General features: G+C 47.2%; 1 protein-coding gene across 1 annotated transcript in view; it reads left to right on the forward strand.

Moving 5' to 3' along the window:
- The window catches only part of LOC138491297 (actin filament-associated protein 1-like 2), a 341,208-nt gene extending 318,639 nt beyond the window's left edge, over nt 1-22,569 (forward strand). Inside the window, exon 17 of the mRNA XM_069617735.1 lies at nt 18,517-22,569. Coding sequence (XP_069473836.1) covers nt 18,517-18,543 — 27 coding nt within the window. The 3' untranslated portion in view covers nt 18,544-22,569. The remainder of the gene's footprint in view (nt 1-18,516) is intronic.
- Nucleotides 22,570-22,843: the final 274 nt, after the last annotated feature.

Consider the following 22,843-nt stretch of genomic DNA (forward strand, 5'->3'; position numbering starts at 1 on the left):
TGGACACAGTTGTAGAACCAGACAGACTCTGAGGTGGTTTACACGCGTTGGGAATGCAGGGATCTTTGGACTTGTAACATAAGAGCTATTATGGAGCACCGCAATTATATTGCACTATGAGTGAGTGACCCCTGGTGATCTCCACGTATAATATGAACAACATCCTATATATGCTAACTTAGAGCACTAAATGCTGCATGGGAACTTCAGAAATAGACGTTTAGAGTCCTATAAACCATCACATTAAGATAAATCCTCCTCTCACCTACACCCTATAGGAACAGCACCTGCCTCCGCAACTGATCAGAACCAGGGCTGGACTGGACTGGAGGCCCTGGAAATAATTACTGGGGACCAAAAGAGGCCCTGGAAATAAAATTCAAAGTGGCCCCATATGACACATTTTCAGCAAGCCCAATGTTTTTCCTATGAGAAAATTTGGAAATACCACAGAAAAGAGGCCCAGGGTGCAGAGGCCCACCGGGAAATCTCCAGAGTTCCCTATAGGCCAGTCCACCCCTGATCAGAACCTCGGCCACTGACACTCAAGATGTCACTCATCTGTTAATCTAGGGCTAAAACACCCACATGCACATCTTGAACATAGAGTTGCCCCCTTCTCTCCATTCTCCCCAGATTCTTGTCTGGCCACCCTTCCTATTCCCTCCTCGTCCTAAGTCTACACAACTACCCTGGTTTACCCATGCCCCACCCACGCCATCAGCTCGATGGTCAGTCTTTCTTCAGCTGCTGTCCAGCAGCCCATTTACACTTATTTGGCGTTTCCCATGGACTTCAAGCCACTATGGCACTTAGTGGGATCAACTTTTCAGGGCTGATGGCTTGGCACCCAAATCAAGCTCTAGCTAGTCACTTGTCCCAAACCATACATGGTTCGCCCACCTCTAGTATTCATGACTCCATCACATTAAAACCTAGATGTCCCCCTCACTTCCCTCTGCCACTTATCTAGATCATTGCCCAATCCATGGTTCCTGGTACTTAAGGATGTCATCAGCCAGAGTGCTGGAAATTCAACAGACGTACTCTGGGACACAGACACTCCTGCGAGCCTGGGAGTGCTTCAAGGGATCTGGGCTAGGATGTGGAGCTGAGTCCCAACCAGGGTCGAGCAGTGCCAGATCTCCACAAGGAAACAAATCAAGTGCAACTGGGAGGGATGCCAGAGGGACTGAGTTTTGGCTATTTGTATAAAAGCAAAGAGCAATTTGGGAACATAAGAATGACCACAACATTGTATATTTGAACTATATTTGTGATAAGCATTCAAGTGATGAAACACTTTTGAGCAAATAATGCAAATTGGGTTAATTTAATTTGTCACTCACCCTAACAGTAAAATGCAAACCACAAACTATATGCACTAATTTGGGCCGTGCTTGTTTATGGATGTGTGGCTTTGGCTGCTCAGTCATAGTGCAGGTCCACCGCGTTCCTCGTTGAATCCTTCCCTGATTAGCCGAACAGTTAGACGCATTCGCCTAATTTAAGCACTTTCAGGCCAGTTGCGCAAAATAACCAGTAAGCATGAACAACCACTAGAATTGTAGGGGGAGTGGCTTGGCGGCCATGCGTTGAGGAGCAGAATTCTGTGGCTCCCGCATAATCCGTCTGCTGATACGAAGAAGCTGGAGGAATAAAAGGAGACTGGCAGCAGATAAAAGATAGGAGAGGTGTCGGAACGTGAGGGGAACAGCTGGCCGCAGTCCCAAAGAAAATCGAACTGGGACAAGCCGTCTAAGAGACTTGCAACAGTGAAGATGCCGGCGTACAAAATGGTGGGCGCGTCTGTCCAGGACGTAGGAGGGGCACTGCCGCCACAACATGGCGAACAACAGTGACCAGTGGAGGGGGAGACCCAGCTGACTTCACCCGCCGGCCGGGCGCGGCATCCAGCAGCAGCCGGGGGCGCAAAACAGAGCCAGCCAACACTGGGTGCAGGCAAGCGCGCACATACAGAGACTGACGGCAGCACAGGACCTCCGCAGACGCAGCAGGAGGACCCCATGAGGCATCCAGGACCCGAAGGACGTCGAGGGGATCGCTGGAGGTCTTCCACCCCGCGAGGAGGCGCATCCAGAAACGAGGAAGACCAGTGTGGAGGGGAGAAGCCGCGAGGACAGAAGGTGAGCCCCGAGCAGCAGAGGAGAAGAGTGGAGGCCCCCGACGAATGGAGTGGAGAGCAGCTGCCACGGCGGCGATCCGGCGGCCGTGCAAGAGGGACCGCGGTCAGGGAGCAGGAGCCCTAGACTGCTTGCACGATGGAACGTTAGCACAAGTAAGTGCATAGGAGGAGGCGTGCCCCTGGAAAACATTGGCATCCCCGCCCCCCAGGGGGGGGGAAGAAGGCGGAAGCGAATAGGGACGCCCAAGAGGAGAAGCTTGTGACAGCAGCCGAGGCCCGGACCACTGGGGAGGAGGAAGAGCACTCTAGGGCGGGCTGCGACCTAGAACTGCAGGCATACAATGTGGAGAGGAAGGAGAATGGCAGGACAAAACCACGATACATGGGAGGCCATAGTCCACAGGCCCCCATCTTGCATTCAAGAGGCAAACAATAAATAAGGGACAACCCAAAAAAAAAATAATAAAGCAGTCAGCTGGACATTGCCGGTGTAGCACACACACCCACAGAGAGACACAGAGGCTGAGACCATCTGGCACCGGGAGGACAGCCAGGGGGAACGCACCAGTAGATAGACCTGAAGGGCGCAATCACAGCAACCAAGCGCACTCACCAACAGAAGGGGCGGACTACTGTCAGAAGTCCGGCAAACTTAGAGGGGCGGCCAAAGCCAACCGGCACACAGCCACGCATTGACTGAGGAGCTACAGCCATACAAAAACAGCAGTTATTTATAGATAAGTGCATCCCCTCCCTTCATTTATGTAACAATTCATGCGTAAAAACGCTGACAACATCCTTTCCAAAAGGATAGCCCTATTCAAAGGGCATATATTATAGACAAATCACAGTAAGTGTGCTTAAAGTTCATTTCTTACATTTATTGCTCAAAGTTCATTATAAAACATCCATTTATAGAAAAACCGTACATACCACAATAACATTTCATATATTAAAAACCGATTTTAAAGGTATACATATCACATCTAGAAAAAACACATATATCGAAAACAGTGATCACATTTCACCCATTCTTACTCACATCCACTTTCATACACATTCATACCATCCACCATTCGTACTGTGCAAGAAAACGCAATTCTAATCCCTCTGTTCTAGAAATAGAACACCCCTTTATTAGGGCTCCAATATTGTTATATACTTACAAAGATCTATTTGGCACTGAATTTTTCTTTCACAGAGTTAAACAGGACACATGTTCAAAAAAAGCTTACTCATGAACATGCATCAATTGCCTATATATTTTACAGAAACTCAAAGAGGCCCAACTCAACAAAGTGGGCTCTATGGTTTTGTCTACTCGATTTTCGGCCACCCTAAAAGAGATAAGATATTTCTATCTGGTGCACCTCATCAGGACATACACATTGTTAAATACCAAAAAACCAGTTCATATTAGCGTGGTTCAATTCGATACGTAATGCATGTCATCTAGATGTTCACACTGATTTCTTTCCATTTTCAAACGGGGTTTCATACTTCTGTAGGTCAAACTGTGTTTCTGTGCAGGACTCTGAATTTTAAACTCTTGGTCACCACCAGGAAGCTTAGGCAGTCACCAACCAGAACAGGTAAGAGAAAGATTATCGCATCTCGAGTTTTCAAGTACTAGATCCCGGTTTTGTCAGAGACGGAATAATAAAGCCTTGTGCCCTCAAAACAAAACCTTCTGCTTCAGATGAAAGGCCAGGAATAAACATCAACCAAAAATGAGATCTCCAGCATTTGAATCCACTGGTGAAATTGTTTCTGTAGTCCCGGAGAAGACCCCATGCAGCCTTCTGCGTTTATTTTGAAAAAGACACTGGTGCCGTTTCAGAGGAGCTACAGCCTACAAAAGTGGAGCAATCCGAAGCACCTGGACAACAGCAAACACCAGGGTGGGAGCGGTGGACCCCCATGGGCACAGGTCGCACAGGTTCGGTGTGTGGCAACAGCAGCAGCAGTGACTATAGCATCACTGAGTCATGCCAAGACAAAACGGACTAGATTAGTGAAACATAACAGATTTCACTAAGGAGCCACAGCCCCCGTGAATCAAAGCCATAATAGAGGCCGGCACTGGTTGGTAGAGGACGCTAAGGGGCGAGTGCCTACTGCACCGGCCCAGAGGTCAGTGGGAAGCTTGCCAGAGGAGGCAAATGAGTGCATATCCCGCAAGAACATAGCAGCCCCCGGTGGCGGAGAGTGACAACAAGAGCAGCGCCACAGAAAAGCAGCAGCTCACCCGGCAATCCCAGAAGAACAGGCATAGTGAGTCTGCTGGCGACACAAGCTGGGAGCAGCAGGGGGTGGCATCAAAAGGATACTACGGAGGAGACCACAGCACAAGTATCCAATAATAACTACCCACAAATAGAAGGACGGGGACCCTGCAATAGAGGCATGGACAAGAAACGGGCAAACTGAGGCGGTGGCCAAGGGGTGGCGAGAAGAAGTTGAGACCGGAGCCCAGACGCAAGAGAAGAGGTGTCTCAATACAGACATGTCGGGAAAGCAGAAAGGGGGAAAGGGAAACAAGTATGGATGAGTTTGCCCGGAAAACAGAGGCGCCCCAGGCAGAGGCCCAGGAAATGGGCACCAGCACAACAGAAGCGGCACAAACTGAGAAGGGGAAAGAAGAGGGACGCATCTTGGAGGCCATAGCGGCACTGAAAACTACATTAGAATTTAAGATGGACACAGTGATGGTCGACTTGGGCCTCCTACGACAGGATGTGAGGAACCTGTCGGAAAGGGTTGGCGCGGCAGAACAACAGGTACAGATGAACACAGCGAACATAACAGCCACCCAGGGCCAAATGACAGAGGCACTGGACCGCATACAAACCCTGGAGCAAAGGGCTGAGAACGCAGAAGGAAGGGCCAGACGTAACAACGTACGCATTGTGGGACTGCCAGAGGGAGAATAAGGCAGAGACCGCACAGGCTATATGGAGAACCTACTGCTTCAGGAGGTGGGCGCAGAGAACCTATCCCAGGGATTCGTGGTGGAAAGGGTGCACAGGGCCCGAACCAGGAAACCTCACCCAGGGTTGCCTTCAAGACCCATGATAGCAAAGATCATGAACTTCAAGGACAGGAAAAAGATCCTGGCATTCTCAAGGGAGGGAGGGGTCATAACGAGAGACAATGCTAGAATAACTATGTACCCCGATTATTCAGTGCAAGTGCAAAAGCACAGAGCACAGTTCTGGACAACACAGGATCGTCTCAGGGCAGCCAGGATACGATTTATGCTGCTATACCCAGCCAAATTGAAAGTGCTACATAACGGCAGGACACACTTCTTTGAGACTACGACAGAGGCCCAAGAATGGATGGACCAGCAGGGGATCCCACAGCTGAGAGACAGAGATGAGCGAGACGACAGGAACCCCCACCCCTCCCCCATGATTCGGGGGACAGTACACCAGATAACAAAGTTACAGTTCGGAGCATGAAACCAGCAGTTATTTAGACGCGGGGGCCCATAGCCCCTGGAGCAGGCCGCCAATCCCTACGGAAGTGACCCCGCAGAAGAACGGATTTTAGGATGCCAGTTCTAAGGCACCACGCTGCAGTGAGTGCGCCCACGGGAGGGAGGGGAGTATTTCGGAAGCGGTGGAGCCCAAGCAGAGGGGGGGAGGCTGGGCGTTTGTCTATAGTTTTAGGAGTTCTGTGGTTAGTTAGATTAGGAGACGGCACTGGCAGAGCAAGAAACATGAAACGACCAGAACACGGCAGAGGTGGTGTAAAAGAGTGGATAGAGCTGCGTACAAACGCAGGGTCATCGGGGGAACATGCAGAAGATGAGAGCCCGCGCAAGACGGCCACGAGAGAGGGATGCAGGGGGGGGGGAGAAGCAGCACTATTGCAGTAGGTGGGAGAGCAGTGGGACAGACCCGGAAGCACTGGGCACTGCACGGATAACAGACCACGTGTCCATGGGAATGCTAGGGACACAGAATACAACAAACAGGGACCAGGATGCACTAAATATACTTACATGGAATGTCAGGGGACTAAACGCATATGTTAAAAGGCTATGGGTCTATGCCTGGTTGAATAAGGCAAGAGTCCATGTAGCGATGCTACAGGAGACACACCTGCCGGCAGAAAAACAAGAGAAGGTAACCAAGAAATGGGGAGGCCAGGTGTACAGCTCAATGTATTCGAACTACGCAAGGGAAGTGTTGACTTGGATTGCCCCGGGGACCCCGTTCCAGTTTCTAAAACAGGAAAGAGACACGGAGGGCAGAGTCCTGATCACACAGGGAATGCTGGAAAACCGAGAGGTGTATTTTGTTAACACGTGCACCCCTAACCACGACGCAACTGAGTTTTTCAAAACATTGACACCCTGAATAGCTCCATACAGAGACGTTGCGATCTTTTGGGTTGGGGAATTCAACTGCACGCTGGACCGTCGGCTAGATAGGTCGGACACCAAGCATAAGACACCAGCACCGCCAGCCAGAGCTTCAGAGGATACTGGAGCAACTCGAGCTAGAGGACGTCTGCAGAAAGGTACATGGGAACAGCAGGGCATACACGCACTATAGCGCCCCACACGGGACATTCACCAGAATAGGCTACCTGGTCACAGGCAAGGAGACACTGGAAGAATTCACCAGGGCACATATACATGGGTGTCCAGTTAAAGGTGCGATTACAAAAGGTTTGAATGCAAAACGTGAGTCAATAGGATTGAAAACAAAAGGTTAGATTTTTTTTTTTAGTTATATATATTTTTTTGGGTTTCCGTTTAGGTAAAAAAAAAATTTACCACAAAAACAGGGGTTGGGGCGACCCCCCCCCCCAAAAAAAAAGAATAATGTAAAAAAAACAAAACAAAAATTTTTTTTAACCTTTTGTTTTTGGTCCTTTTGATTCGAACCTATTGTATTTCGAACCATTTGATTCGCACCTTTGACCTATAACCATATAAATGCACAAATGCTATCTAACCATGCGCCCCTAGGGGCGACATGGGCACACACATACAGGAGAGCCCCCATACCCACATAGAGACTCACGACACACCCATGACACACCTGCCTGACCTGCTTGAAGCTCTGGGAGCATTCGGCAGGCTATCAGGGATTAAGATCAACAAGGGGAAGTCTTTGATGTTCCCACTAGCAGGCTTAAGAGGGGAGGCACCCAACCGTTTACCAGACCTAGGCCTCACATGGACCCCACGCACCTTCCAATATCTGGGAGTGAATATATACCATGACACTATAGAGACACATAAGGGGAATACACAGGTGGCCCTGGACAAAATTGGGATGGCCATGCAGTTCTGGCAGACACTACCTCTGGGAATGTAAGGAAGGGCGGCTTTGTTAAAAATTATAGTTCTGCCCCGCCTTCTTTACTACTTCGCAAACATTCCCTACAACATTCCCAGAACTTTCTTCAAGCAGTTACACACTAAGGCAAGGGAGTTCTTATGGGATAGGGGAAGAAACAGGGTGGCACAGACTACACTGCAGAGGGACTATGAATGGGGGGAATCAGGCTTCCGGACTTTCAGCGATACCACTTGGCTGCTCAACTCCAGTTCGTGGTGCAGTGGCTGGGTGAGGATACAACCATAGACTCGATATTATTTCGATCATCACTGCAGCAATACTATCAGAGAGCTTTTGTGAACGGATGCGGCCTCGGCCAACACTCTTCCCGACATAGTCAAACTGGGCCGGGCACTATGGAAGAGAGCGTGGAGTATGCAAGACATAAAAGACCCCTGCTCTAGGCATATTCCACCGGCAGGACTGGTGGACAGCCGCACAACAAACTTGACCAAGTTCAGGACACAGTGGGAGGATAAGGGAGTAGCCCAAATAGGGGACCTGTTGCGAGAGGGGCATTGGATAGACTTTCAGATCCTGGTGGAGGAGCAAGGAGTACACAGAGGCCAATTCATGCTATACAATAACATGGTCCAGAAGATAAGGACATGGTGGAAGACCCTAACGGAGGATGATGAGAAGGGGGAAGCACTGGACTCATGGTACAATGTTTCAGGGGGGGTCACACCGCATCCAGACTTTATGAACCACTATTTTGAGTCAATAATAGGAGGGAATTACAAGTACGAGCGAAATGGGAGGAGGAATTTCAGAGACCCCTTACAAATGGGGAATGGCATAGAGCACTCAGATACCCTAGAAAGTGTCTAGGAATGCAAGGTTTAGACATATACAGCTCTATCTACTCCACAGAGCCTACCCAACGCCGAAGAGAATGTCAAGAATGGGGGGTGATCAAAACGGAGCTGCCCACGCTGTGTGGAGGAGTTGGCAGATATGGTACACATGTTCTGGTGATGCCCGAGAGTGATAAAGTTCTGGGACGACATTAGAGCGAGAGTGCAGAAGGGTGGTATTCAGATGCCGGCATGGACGCCAGATCTGTTGGGACTGTTCCTGAGGGGAGGAAAGCAGAGAATGCACCTGGCAAAAATGAAAGACCTGATGACAATACTGGCAAAACGCTGCATAGCGATGGTGTGGAATAAGAGCACAGGACCCTCGCTGGAGGAGTGGTGGGCAGATCTGAACAAATGGGTAACAGCCGAAACAGCAGTGTGGACAAGGGCGACGCAGAGAGGAGAAGGCGATGGTGGGACCAAAATACTGGCGTGGAACGCACTGGCCCAGGCATTGCTGGGAAGTAATGGAAGAGATAGCGCGGGCAAATCAGACAGGCCGAGAACTAATGGACGACAGATGAGGTGCCGATACCATGAATCAAGAGAAGTCAGGAGAAGGGAAGCCGGCCCACTTGTATCAGAACGGAAAGCGAGAAGTTACAGGACATGGCGCAGGACGGCAAAAGGGGGCCCTGCCGTGAATCAAGAAACCAAGAACAATAAGAACTCCACTAAAGTGCCAGTAGTTGTATTGTTTGTGTTGTTGGTTAAATAGTTATTTGTTAAGTGTTGTGTTGAAAATGCAAATAAAAAGATTTTAAAAAAACAAAAACACTAGAATTGTACCTTTCTGACATTCATGCATGTATAGTCTGCAGCAGCACGCAGACAGCAACATCAGACTAGGGTTACAGAAATGGCTTTGGTGCAAGTTGCTCTGACAGGCGACTCCTTACAATCCCTTAATATTTCACATAGGTGATTTTAATGGTCAATCACACAAAAAGTTATAGCCCTTGTAAAACCTTACAAGGGCTATAACTTTTTGTGTGATTGACCATTAAAATCAAGCATACATATACTTCATGGCGCTGAGTCTTGGAGTCTCTTCTTCTTGTCCATCATTGCACATCATGTACAACACGTGCTGCTCTGACGTACAAGACACCTTTCCTCCTGCTTCCATCCAAGGAGCACTTTCTCCACCCTGTACGATTGTCTCAGCAGGATAGCTCAGGGGCAACGTGCTCGCCTTAGAAGCAAGACAACACAGAGCACCACGGGTTCGATCCCCGGGCCCGTGCATAAATAACCCATCATATCATATCATTATAGCTGCTTAGACTGGTCTTAATCATCTCAGACACCCAACATCTTGAACGATTCATGCCTTAGATGCAGCAGCAAGCATACATCACTGCACTGGGAGCATACCTCTGCCCACATAGGACACATTCCAATCTCAGGCACTTGCACCCAGGATCCCAGGTTCTAGCATGGAATGCCCGTAGATGAACTGAAAGTGCTAGGAGGCCACACCAGATGGAGACATCCACTACACAAATGCCAATTAACATAGCATAGCTTCATGGAGTATGAGAAGAGACGCACCATCAACGTTATCGAAGCTGCAGGACTATAAGCCAAGCGCTTTGCAGGAGACTTGCACTATGGTGTTCAGCTACTCCGAGTACAGGCAATTATCTTCACATGCACTCACACAGCGACCATCACATCCGTGCACACATGAACCGGTAGAGTACATTTTCATTTTACCATCAGGTCTATGTATCCCTGTAGAAGTAAGAGGGGCTAAACAGCGTCATGTATTAGTATTTTAGAAATTCAGTTTGTGACTTAATGCTTTGCTGGGTCCATTTGTTGACCTTTCTCACCTTCTTTCTGGTGTTGTTTGCTTATTTTGGGAGAGTAATTAATGTAAAAGGCTGATTCAAGTGTTGTGTCCCCTGGAAGGCCATTGAACATGCCTCCTATTAAGCGCAGGAAGTCCCCACCCTATGGAGATACTGCAGCTCTTGATTGTTGCACAGACCCATGTCCTCTGGCCTCTTTCGTATGTTCTTCCTTTGTTACTGAAGCTCTTGATTGAAGCAGAGTGTTGTCAGTGTGGAAGACGCTGCTTTTGGACCCATTTGCTTCGTTTTGTGAGGAAGTCCTTTCCTCAGCCTTTAAATACACTGCTCCGGTCGCGGAGCGACGCGGAGTGAAGCAGAGTGTTGTCAGTGTTGCCAGGGGTGCAGGGGAGCATTCCCTCACCGTAAAATCCTATGACTACGCTGGACCCCGGCCCATCTGGGCTGATCCTGGAAGAAGCTGTGATCCTTCAAGGAGGAGGCGAGGTGGCCCACCCGCTAACAAGACAACAGAGGCGTCTCCTTGCCGGTGGAAGGGGATCCACTGAGTCACGGGTCCCCCCTTTGGCAAGCAACGGCAAACACCACAAAAGGGTAAGCGCCTCTACTCCTTCCTTATCATCCATAAGCTCTGAACCTTTCTTTGATTGCCGTACAACAACCTCCCCTAAAACAGTAATGAATGTAATGAATGCACCCTCACTACTGCAAAGACACTCGGCTAATGGCCTGATCTCGGAGGGCGATCACTACAGGCATATATTACCAGATACATCCCCAGACACATTGCCAGACGTCTTTTCAGAAGGTGAGACTGACGTCGAACCTGGCAGTCGACTGCACAACAATGTGCAACAAACACCCACAGTCCACAGACGAGAGGGTGAGGGCGCAGGCGAGCCCCCACGTGTCAAGACCCTACAAGCCCTGGCAGGCCAAGCAGCGACAAATAATAAGAGGGGTCCAGTAGGGGGCCACAACATAGTGGAGAGGTGTGCGATCCTAGACGAATACACCGCCGGAGCACAAGTTTGGCCCCCTGCCTCGCTCAGTTCGACGGCGATCCCTAACGAAAATGACCCCACCGCGCACGACAGTAATGGAACCGGTCCTGATAGTATCAACTTATTAAGGACCTCGCAAGTAGCACCTGGCTCTGGCAGAACGGACTGGCCTAATTCGGCTAGCGTCCTGGACCTAGTCTCTAACCCTGGGACAAGCCCCAACCGGCGGAGCTCGATCTCTATTGTGGACAAGGTCCTAAAAGACCTTGTAGAAATCAACATAAGATTGGGAAACCAACAGAGCGCCGAGAAAACCGCTGATCTACCACTGTTCGAAAAGCACGAGTCTCCAACAATAAATGAACCGGAGAGCTGCGCATCTAATCCTGCGAGGGTGAACGTCTCCTCTCTTCCCACCACAACACGAGGGAAAAATCAAAAGAGCATCTTGTGGCCGAACCCACTGATGAAAAGGAAAAGATCTGACTCCCTGAACGATGACGACAGTGACCAGCTGTCCCCCTCACAAAAAAGACATATGAATGTGAGTGATTCAGCCCTCCAGATCATAGCAACACATGATGGCATCCCTTCTTTAGCCCTAGATGGGTCCTCCCCAGTGGGTTTGCGCTCAAGGAAAAGCAAGACACAGAGAAGGAAACACAAAGCCGATAAATCAAAGGCAAGCACTCAAGAAAAGGCAAGTGCTCCAACACAGTATCTGGCGGAGTGCCTGTCGAGGGAAATTACAAGAGACCTAAACTCCCTGATAATGGCCGCACACACCATATCGATGCTGCCATACGTGAAACTATATGAACAACTGAACGAGAACATCAAGGACCAATCCACGCTCCTGGCAATGTTAAACTCGAAAATGATAAATGTGGAACAAGAATTAAACCTAATGAAACAAGTGAATTTAGATGAGCACTCAAGATCTGAAGCAAATATAAGGATAATAACGGAACATACCAAGAACAGTGCGACGGACAAACGACTATTCGCAGAAGTAGCCCGTGAAGCCATTGGACTATTAAAACTACAGAAGCCATACAATTCCGATAAGTGGCTTGCTCCGAAAGATAAACAAGACTCCTGTGTCGCGACTGAGGAGATGTTACAGGTTGTAAATGCATCCAACCAAGACACCTGCAACACATCTCCAGACATAGGGAATGTCGGACAGAACAACTTAAAAGAGACAAGGAGTGAAGAGGATGGTGAGAAAAACGCACCCATGAAGTGCAAACAAAAACTAAAACGACTAAACGTCGTTATCTCTCTGAAAGATAAAGCGAAAAGTACAAGTGACGAAGCGCAGCTGAACGAGAGGTTTGTCCCCTCAGACTATGCTTCCCGAAATCCAGAAGGTGACCTGGAAACGAACACATCTCAACTGCATGACGAGCATCACGGGCCTGCTAACCGCCCGACACCTGAGCTCTCTACATGTTCTGGTGCTAGTTCTGTTACACCTGCCTCTCAAGAGGCTCCCAGTACAAATCAAAATTCAGTGAATCCATCAAAAGAGAAAGACGAGAGCGGCTCCAGAAGTGATCCAACGAACAACGCGGCTGCCATCCCAAAAGAAACGTTTTCCATCTTCTCCAAATCACTAGACTCCAGCGTAACTACCAAAGTGAGGGAGCACTCAACGGGCAAAAAACAGAAAAATATGAAGATAAGAAAAACCCACACAAGATCAGGTGCGCGCTCCTTTCTAAGGAACATAAAAGGCTTCTGCACAGCAACATCTGCCAAGCCAAAAGTGGACGCTCCGGCAAAGTCCATTGCTGGCAACATGAAGACCCCCTCTATACCGGATAAACTGAACATCCAGAAAGTAACCAAATTCCAACAAACTGAAGGCTTGGGAACCACAAAGGACCTAATTGGATCCCCACCCACTGAAACACAGAGCCTCTCAGAGGATCTCCTTGACCTCTCAACGTACGAGGACTGCGAGGATGACCCAGCTGATGTAAACGTTGCGCCAGAGGCGGAACGGAACAAAGACTTTGCACCATCAGGTGTGGCCATAAACATCGACCTCAGCACAATACCGAGTAAAGAGGCATTGTCAGCCACAAATCACCACCTGCCCGATTACCTCACAAGCAAATCAGCTTTAAAATCCTGCTGTATAGCCGTGAAGAAATCAATAAACCAACCCAGAAGCGTCATGATGGATACGCTGAATCATGACGGAACTAACACATCTCGCCCAGAAAACAGAGACTTAGAGTGCATCACGCTAGAAGCAAGAAGAGCCTCAACTATAGCGCTAAAGAAATGTGAACCGCTTGTCACGCCCAGCACCTCTCATAACATGGACTTCCTAAAATATGAGCAAAACCTTACAGCTTTGGAGGCCAAACTGGCCTCAATAGATGCCGACATATCTAAACTCTGTCTACTAAGTAGGAGTAAATCCGGAACCGAAACCCAGAAAAATAACAATCTCCCTATCCAACGATTGTGGAAAGATCGATCTCCAAAAAAAAAAGAGCGTTGACGACATGGGTTTATCTGTGACTGTAGACACTCGGTTCACTGAAAGATTCAACGATGCTGGTGGGAAAGCTCATGGTAACCAACTGCAAAGCAAAAAGAAAATGGGAAGACACATGCTGCGACTGGAAAGAATAGAGAGAGAACAAGACGGTCTCCTGTTGAACAGGAAAAACGTGATGAGACTATTACATCACATCCCGCAATTGCGTACTGTTACCTCTGACGATATTCAAATTGTGGAATTTGCAGACGAAAAAAACAACGACTGTGTGATTCTACACATAGCATCCAAAATTATTCGGGACTTACTTCTGAACACCGGTGCCATAATGAATTCAATGGGGTTCGACATAAACGACATAAACGAGATTCGGACCCCCAAGGAGCTGGAACCTCTGCCGGACACACAACTGCTATTAGCAGGTAAAACTACATCAAGCAGTAATCCCGCTCCACGAGCGGAAGAACGTAGTACTGAGAGTAAATCTGTCACCTTAAGGAAACTACCTGACGATGCCACCTCAAAGACACTGGATGAACCATTCATAACAATGATGAAGCACCGGAACTCTATAAGCGGGAGGAACCCCAATTCACGATATGAAGATCTCGACTGGTCCTGGGTTGCCAAAACCATAAACAAATCAAAAAACAGCTAACGCCAAAAGTTAAATGCGAATGGCAATCTATGCATAGCGTCATGGAATACACGCGGGCATACGCACTTGTTTGAAGAACTTCCAAACGACCTGAAAGACATAGATCTACTGTGTCTTCAGGAGACATGGCTAATGCAACCTCCGATCGCAGATGGTTTTGAGATCGCCTTCAACCCAGCGATAAAAGGAATCAAAGGACGCCCCATGTCCGGAATGGCAATCTTTGCAAAAATTGAAAGCAAAGTTCGCATACTATCTGCAACCAACGTGTCCGCGTACATACAGGTATGCAAAATTCAACTGCCTGCGAGCCCAATGAAGAAAGTAAACTCACTCATGTTGATTAATATATATTGGCAACACCTAGCCATAGATCTTGACCGATTCCTGGAAACCATCTCAGAACTCATCTGTAACAGCAAAAGAAACGACAAAGACACGCATATTATTATATGTGGAGATCTTAACATAAACTGTATGATTAACAAAAATCACATTGCCCACGACAAGAATGAAACAAATGCCCTACTAGCCGCCAAGCGCTGGCTGTCGGAAATGAAGGCGTGGAATCTCCACATGCTGAACGGGCAAACAGGAGATATGCCCGCTCAACACACTTGGCGAAGAAACCACTCAAGATCGACAATCGACTATATGTTTGCCGATGATTTGTTGAGGTGTGAAATATCTCACCTAACCATCATCGAAATGGAGTCCAGCGACCATTGTATTCTAAAACTATATCTGAAGCCACATAACCGCGGCCGTGAAAACGTCTTGCCAAAACTTCCTCTCGAAGTTGGACTAGGTCGTAATCGGCTGAGACTCAATGCGAACAATGTGAGCTCATTGTGCAAAGCACTGGGAGAAAAAACAGTGAAAGAACAAACTGAATACACAACTCTATTGGAGACCTATAGAGAAAAAAGATCTGGTAAGGCAAAAGCAAATTTCAAACAGGCACATGTTTGGGACGCAGAGCTGAACCTAAAGAAAAAAAACCTGAAAGAATCCTTAAGACTGCTCAAAAACAATGGAGTCCCCAGTAATCACTATAAGGCTAAACAGTTGAAACAGACTTACAAGAACTGGCTTATCAGTCACAAACATATAATGGTGCAAAGAGACGCCGAACACATGATGAAAGCACTTGCAAATAGGAACACCAGCGACTTCTGGAGCTACCTGAATAACATCTCAACCCCTCAGGGTGCCATCATAAAATCCATGATCCCAGAAGACATATGGGTAAGCCACTATGCAGAGGCCTTTAACAACAATTCAACAAAGACCATAACAGCCCCACGTCAAGAGCAAGAATGGTCAATTGTAATAAAGAAAGAAGATATACACAAGAATATCGCCCGATTGAGCACCTCAGGAGCACCAGGCCCAGATGGCCTAACAAACCAACTTTTGAAACAATTCCCATCATTTATGGGCAGAATTTTGTTACTCCTTATTCAGATCAATAATACAGTCGCGAATGATTCCCTCGTCCTGGAGGAGTGCCATTGTGGTACCGATCTTTAAAAAGGGTGATCGAACAGACCCCAAGAACTACAGGCCGATAGCCCTGCTCGACGTAATTGGGAAAATCTTTGCGGCGCAACTTCAAATCCAACTACTCAAATGGATTAACGACTCTAAAAGATACGATCCCCGCCAAACAGGATTTGTAAAAGGAGTCGGCTGCGGGCTGAACCTGACTATCTTAAACTTCCTGAAGATGGAAGCCATTCGTCAAAACCGGAAGATCTACGTTGCATTTATTGATCTGTCCAGCGCCTTCGACACCATCGATCGAGAGCTGCTATGGACTAAGATGAAAAACCGGCACTGCCCGGAGAAACTGCTCCAACCCATAAAAGATCTGCATTCTAACACAGAACTCAAAGTAAGGTTGGACTCTGGTGGAACACTGAGTAAACCTATAAAAACAAATCAAGGTGTGAAACAAGGCTGCCCGTTGGCAGCCACATTATTCGGACTATTTCTGTCCGATATTGGAGAATACCTTGAAGCTGTCACATCATTCCCCCCAAAAATCAATGGAATGACTGTAAACTGGATGTTATACGCAGACGACATTGTAATATTGGATCAAACCCCAATTGGCCTATCCAGGAAGCTCGTTGCACTTGAGGGCTACGTAAAAGAAAACAAATTGAAAATCAACTCTGCAAAGTCAGAAATAATCATCCTCCAAGACCTCACAAGAAACAAAAAACGGAACTTAAAAAGTGCTCCGAATTGGAGGCTGTGTAATGACAACCTGAGATGTGTGAAAAAGGCCAAGTATCTAGGAGTCTGGTTCAACAGCGACATAAATGATGCCCCCTGGACGGAGAACATCATACATAAATGCAGACAACTAGCATGCCAAGAGTTCATCATAAATAAAAAATTCTGAAAATTCTCCTTGCTACCAGTGCTAGCTCATTACAACCAAAAAGTCACTCCCACGCTCATATACGGCGCGGAAAGCGCCCTAGGCGCCTCTGCCACCTTGTGGCCACAGTTGGAAAACCAATACTGGAGACGAGTTCTGCACATACAGAAAGGAATCTCGAGTGCGTGCGTCAGATATGAACTAAATCTCATCTCCTTGCAGGCACGAGTGCTATGGAACTTGCTATCCATCTACCGGAAAATAATCACAGAAGACTGTACTCCCCAGTTTAAGATCTTACAGGAAGCACTTAAAGGCAACCCTGAAACCGTGCTGTGTAGATGGGCAACTGGTTGCAATAATCAGCTAAAGCAACTCGGCACGGACCAACTTACACTGCAAAATAATCCAACACTCGTAAAGAAAAAACTATGGGAACAAGACTGGTGTCAAACAGTGGATGCTCGAAATCGCCACAAGATCTTTGACGACGCACCCATTGAAGCTAAAGACCGCAACCAGATGTTGCAATACCTGATAAAGACACCTAATGCTCGACATAGAATGATCTATATGAAATTTCGCTTAAACCTATTCAATACTAGAGTAAGCCAAGCGACAAGAGCACGAAAAGTAACAGCTATGCTCAAATGCCGCTTTTGCGAGAAACAAAATGAGACTCTCAAACATCTTACATTGTACTGTGAAAGCCTGAAAGATCTTAGATCTGTCCATTTAGGCCGCCTGGTACTACAGTATGACACTTTATGTGGAGAGGACCTGTGGCGCAAACTCCACAACCCCAGGGAAAAAGAAATCTTTGGGTTATCAAATTTTTTACAAAATCTAGAAACACTACTGAAGTTGGATACGAAAGATGTAAACTAGTGAGGCCCATGATGGTGTGTCGGAGTAGCTGCAAAGCGAAACAGGGGAAAATAAAACAGCAGCACACTGAGACACTGCCGCATGAACGAGAATTGAGAGTCTAGAAGTGGCTGCTAGCTGGTTTCTAGTAGCTCCACAGACTAGCTCCTCTTCGCGGCTTGGGACCCCATTGGCACTTCTCCGACACACTGTGGGAGGGGCATGGGATATCTCTTTTCAAAAAGTTTTGTATAAACTAAATGAAATAAATAAAAAAAAAAAAAAAAAAAAAAAAGAAGAAGCTCTTGATTGTTGCACAGGCCCATGTCCTCTGGCCTCTTTCGTATGTTCTTCCTTTGTTACAGAAGCTCTTGATTGTTGCACAGGCCCATGTCCTCTGGCCTCTTTCGTATGTTCTTCCTTTGTTACTGCAGCTCTTGATTGTTGCACAGGCCCATGTCCTCTTGCCTCTTTCGTATGTTCTTCCTTTGTTACTGAAGCTCTTGATTGTTGCACAGGCCCATGTCCTCTGGCCTCTTTCGTATGTTCTTCCTTTGTTACTGAAGCTCTTGATTGTTGCACAGGCCCATGTCCTCTGGCCTCTTTCGTATGTTCTTCCTTTGTTACTGCAGCTCTTGATTGTTGCACAGGCCCATGTCCTCTGGCCTCTTTCGTATGTTCTTCCTTTGTTACTGAAGCTCTTGATTGTTGCACAGGCCCATGTCCTCTGGCCTCTTTCGTATGTTCTTCCTTTGTTACTGAAGCTCTTGATTGTTGCACAGGCCCATGTCCTCTGGCCTCTTTCTTATGTTCTTCCTTTGTTACTGAAGCTCTTGATTGTTGCACAGGCCCATGTCCTCTGGCCTCTGTCTCATGTTCTTCTTTGTTTTTCAGGAGTGGGAAATGAAGGCTTCTACATGATCGCTGCCTTCGGAATCTGCGTGCACCGATGACCAGTGATGCCCTGTGGACTTGTTGCACATCGCACTCTACCTACATATCAAACCACGTCTGCACTTGGACCGTGCAGCACCTTCTACTATGTCTGATGGCGCCTTTATGCTGAATGCAGAATCCTCTTGCAAATCAGTGGACAATCCAGTGGCCTAGGTGCTGGCACACCATTGGCTAATTATTTGTCCAGCATGGGACCTATATGGGTGCTAGCACACCGTTTTAGTATGTGTCTTCATTTGGGTGCAGGCACACAAATTGTATATGGGTATCAATGGCAGCCTTGGTAGGCATGCCATGCTTGTTTGAGACTTGGGAGACATATTTGGCCCGTAAACATTCTCGGTACTTGTCCTAATGTTCTGAGGAAATGTTAAAGATGGTAACATCATGGTATTGTTTGTAGAGTGTTGGTTGAAGAAAATTCCCTTGCAGCCATTCACTGATGGACATCTGCTTTAATGAACCTCACCTCCTCCTATTTCTGATCCACAAGGGAAAGTCCTGTATCCTTTGGTTTCCATGGCTGCGCTGTACTAGAACTACTAATAACCCAAAGGGGTCATCGTGGCCGATTTACCCAAAGCGGCTGTTCATTTAGAGCCGAACCTGATGTATCATCCCTCAGGATCATCTAACATGTCCTTAGACTCAGTCTTATTGTTCCCCAAAATTCATCTCTTCCAACTATGCCTTTATCTCTGTGACAAAGCATTAGCCTGTCTGAAAATACTGCAATCTCTTATTCTAAGAGAGAATGCCAGCTCTTCCAACTCATGTCACGGGTCTAGCCCAGCACCCACCGGTCCTGCAGTGCCATTGTTACCAAGACAATATGTGATTGACATCTATTCTGCATTGCATTTGCTGGCTTTTACTTACAGATCCCTAAATTGAAAGCAGCTTTTTCAGTATGTGATCAGCCCAATTTGCCTTGAAGAGTAAAAATTAGAGCCTGAGATCCGCAGAAAATGTTTGACCAAAGTCAAAGGGTTCAACAAAATTGCAGCTGGAAAAAATATGCGCTGGTTTGTGGACCCTCACTCCGGAATGCTCTTTCTGCAGGACTGAAGGGAGAAAGTGCTCCACAAGATTAACTACTTCACTGTTTCCCAACCGAGGTAGTTGTCCGTGAGCAATTATCTCTTGGTATCATTGTTTCAAAACACTTCATCACTAATGGATTTAAGTGCTTTATCACACACTGAAAGGACAGCGTTCAGTCAAATGCCTGGGTAACTGTGGTGAGATGGTCTTGCTTCTGAGAAAGGAACCGGCCGTTTCATTCGTGGGTCTGGTCGAAAAGGGGTCCGTCATGTTTCTAAACCTACCTTGACAATAGAAGAGACCCTTTCACTGAATTGAACAAAGGCCTCCCAACATGCATTGCAAATCTGCCCATCTGAACAAATGTGACCTGATCTCGTGAGAATACTTGGCTTGAAGCCCTCTGCCGGATATAGTCCCATGCAACTTAATTCCTGGAAGATTGTGGCTCCAAGGCAGGCCGAAATAAGGACTCCTGCTGACTACAGGATACAGGCACGAGCTATGCAATCATTTGGCACAATATTAGAGGATGGCTGGTATGCCAAGTACAAAGGAAACTTCATGAAATGCTGCTGATTATTAAGGTTGGCTGGGTTTTCTTGCTGGTCCCTCCCTACATAAGACTGACTTCATTCCTTCCCTATTGATACATTTCCTCATGAGCCAGTATGCCTTATGCGCTATTAAAAAAAACCTGCCTAACAAATTATGGAGTGTTGATGTTTCATATTGAAGTATGGTTCTTCCTTTGATCCTTCATGTAAGGTTCCAGTTTTATCTTTTACTTTCCAATTGCTCTTAATGCACACTTTGAGAGCAGAGATCACAGAAATAGCCTCCGAGGGGTTTCAGCCAAATGGTTCTACCATAGGTAAAACTGATCTCTAGGTATGAGACCCCATTGAAGTTAAGGGATCATGATTAGTGCCCAGGAGTGTGACTGTGCTGCAAGATTCACACCCGATGAGTGAGACGTGAGGTTCCTACGACAAGCGAGAACCAATTACTGCCTGGGCGGTTCACGAAAGGCCTAGAACTGTTCCCCTCCAAGGGCCCCGTTTTAGTTGAACCAAGCATCAACAAGGTGGAGTGTTTGTTCTAAAAAATTAGCATTTGCCCTCAGAGATTAGGTTCTACCCACTTCAAGTTCTGGGCAGAGACCTTTGTAGCTTTGATCTGTGAGTATGAATAAACACAACAAGGGGGGCGTCCCTGGAAGAACAAGATTATTCTTAATTAGAACACGGACCAATTCACTTAAATAGACATCAATCGGGTAGTTACTTAATAGGTATCATGCAAATGGATTGATGGAGTGTGAGGCATCAAGGAACCGACCCAACAATAAAGTGTGCATATGAAGTCAAACCACTGGCGATCTCCCTGCTCCCCCTGAAACTTTCAGATGAAGGGCAGTGGGGTTTGCACTAGTCCAAGTTCATGACTTTTTATATTCGGGCTTACTGTGCTTTCAAATTCCCAGCCCATTGGTTTGCTGATCTGTTATTATTTCCATGACCCTTAACCTCATAATGTGAGTTAACAAAATAACCCACCTCTTCTCTCTGTACTCTTATGATACTTTAGATTTACTCTCCCCCTGTAGCAACATGTGGTGAAATGGTGTTGCAGGATACTCCCTTTTATAGCTGCTCTGCCCGATGTGGGTTGACCCTCTGTTCTGCAGCAAGAAGTGTGGGGGATTAACAAAGAATAAGCGCCTCCTCCTTTCCTTTCATTCTATGCAGGTTGAGGGTGCAGTGAATAGCACTGCACTAGTTTGGCACTTTCAACTGTTGTTGTTTTCTGTATGTTAATCACACACTTCAAACTGAAAGGCTGCTGTGTACCAGTAAATTGGGTAACAGGACCACCTGTTGTTACAGCTCTTAGAAGTGGTAGGAATCCAGCATGACTCTATATAAGAATCCACAAATAAATATTATGTTGCCCTCCAGGGAAGGCCCTGGAGCAGAATGCGGATGGACAAGAAGTCGGTGCTTGTGAGATAGGGGAACCAGAACAATTGCCAAAGAAAACGAGCTGCCTGGGGGGCGGGGAGTGGCGGGGTGCAGGGGTGAGGTCCAGGTCTCACAATGAGCTAGCAACCAGGACTTGGCATGAAGCATGGACACCTGATGGCGAGACAGAAACACTGAGGACGGATGGAGAGGGACCGTGGCCGATGGAGAGGCACTAAGGCCTGACAGAGCGAGAGCAATTTGTGCCTAGCTTCCTTTGGCTCTCCAAATGTTCTGGACTACATCTCCAATCAGTCCTAACCCGTATAATTAATGGTGAAAGATCATGGGAATCTTAGTCCAAAACATCTGGGGAGCCTCCGGTTGCACGCCCCTGCAGGGACATAGGAATTAACAGCCTGACAAGGAGAAGAATCCTGGACTATCCTCTGTTCCTTCATCTTCCGCCCTAGATTCTGAAGATTAGATGTCCTAGGAAGCCACGCAGGACCACCAACCTGCTCCCAAGCTTCCTTGGATCTGCTGCCCACTGGTGCACTCTGTGAGCACATGACTGCTACATTTTCCTTTACCCCCTTTCCTCTTATTTATCATGGGGTGGAGATCTACATTTGAGAGCCCCGTGTAAAAGTGAGCGCAAATGGAACTCATTTGACACAAGGACGGGTTTTTAGCAGTATGCCTTCCCAAAAGCCCAGGCCGCTGACCAGTATCTGTGATGGTTTGAGGCAAACTCCCCGTTCTCTCATCACCTCCCTCGATTTGCTCCTTGAAGGAGAGCGTGGCGCACCTGACTGCCCCCCACTCTCTAGTCGGGCACATCATTATTTTAATGTTAATAATATTTCTAAAGGAAAAATGTTGTGTGTTTCTATTTAATATCTTTTTATGTTGTTCCCATAACTCAGCACTTGCAATGTTTATTTGCATACTGTTAAGCTAAATAAAGTTTACAAAAGATTGTGATGCCCTTTGACTTGCTATTTTGTACCTGTTTTTTTACACACCTGGCTCAGCTCTGCAAGATACCTTAACGATTTCTCTTTATGGACACATACACGGCACAGTTATCTTTGCACCAGATTCTTTCACCAACAATGGAAACAGGATGTTCCTGAAACAAGTTGCACGTGGCATTAATGTCTCAGACACCCTCCATCCTGGCATCTCTTGTCCATCACCCAAACTACTTTGCCTTGAACTAGAAGGCTTTGCTCCTGCCCAAGGTCACCGCC

The sequence above is a fragment of the Ambystoma mexicanum genome, chromosome 10 (assembly GCF_040938575.1).
Source record: "Ambystoma mexicanum isolate Mex_15411 chromosome 10, UKY_AmexF1_1, whole genome shotgun sequence".
In the NCBI taxonomy this organism is placed as follows: domain Eukaryota; kingdom Metazoa; phylum Chordata; class Amphibia; order Caudata; family Ambystomatidae; genus Ambystoma; species Ambystoma mexicanum.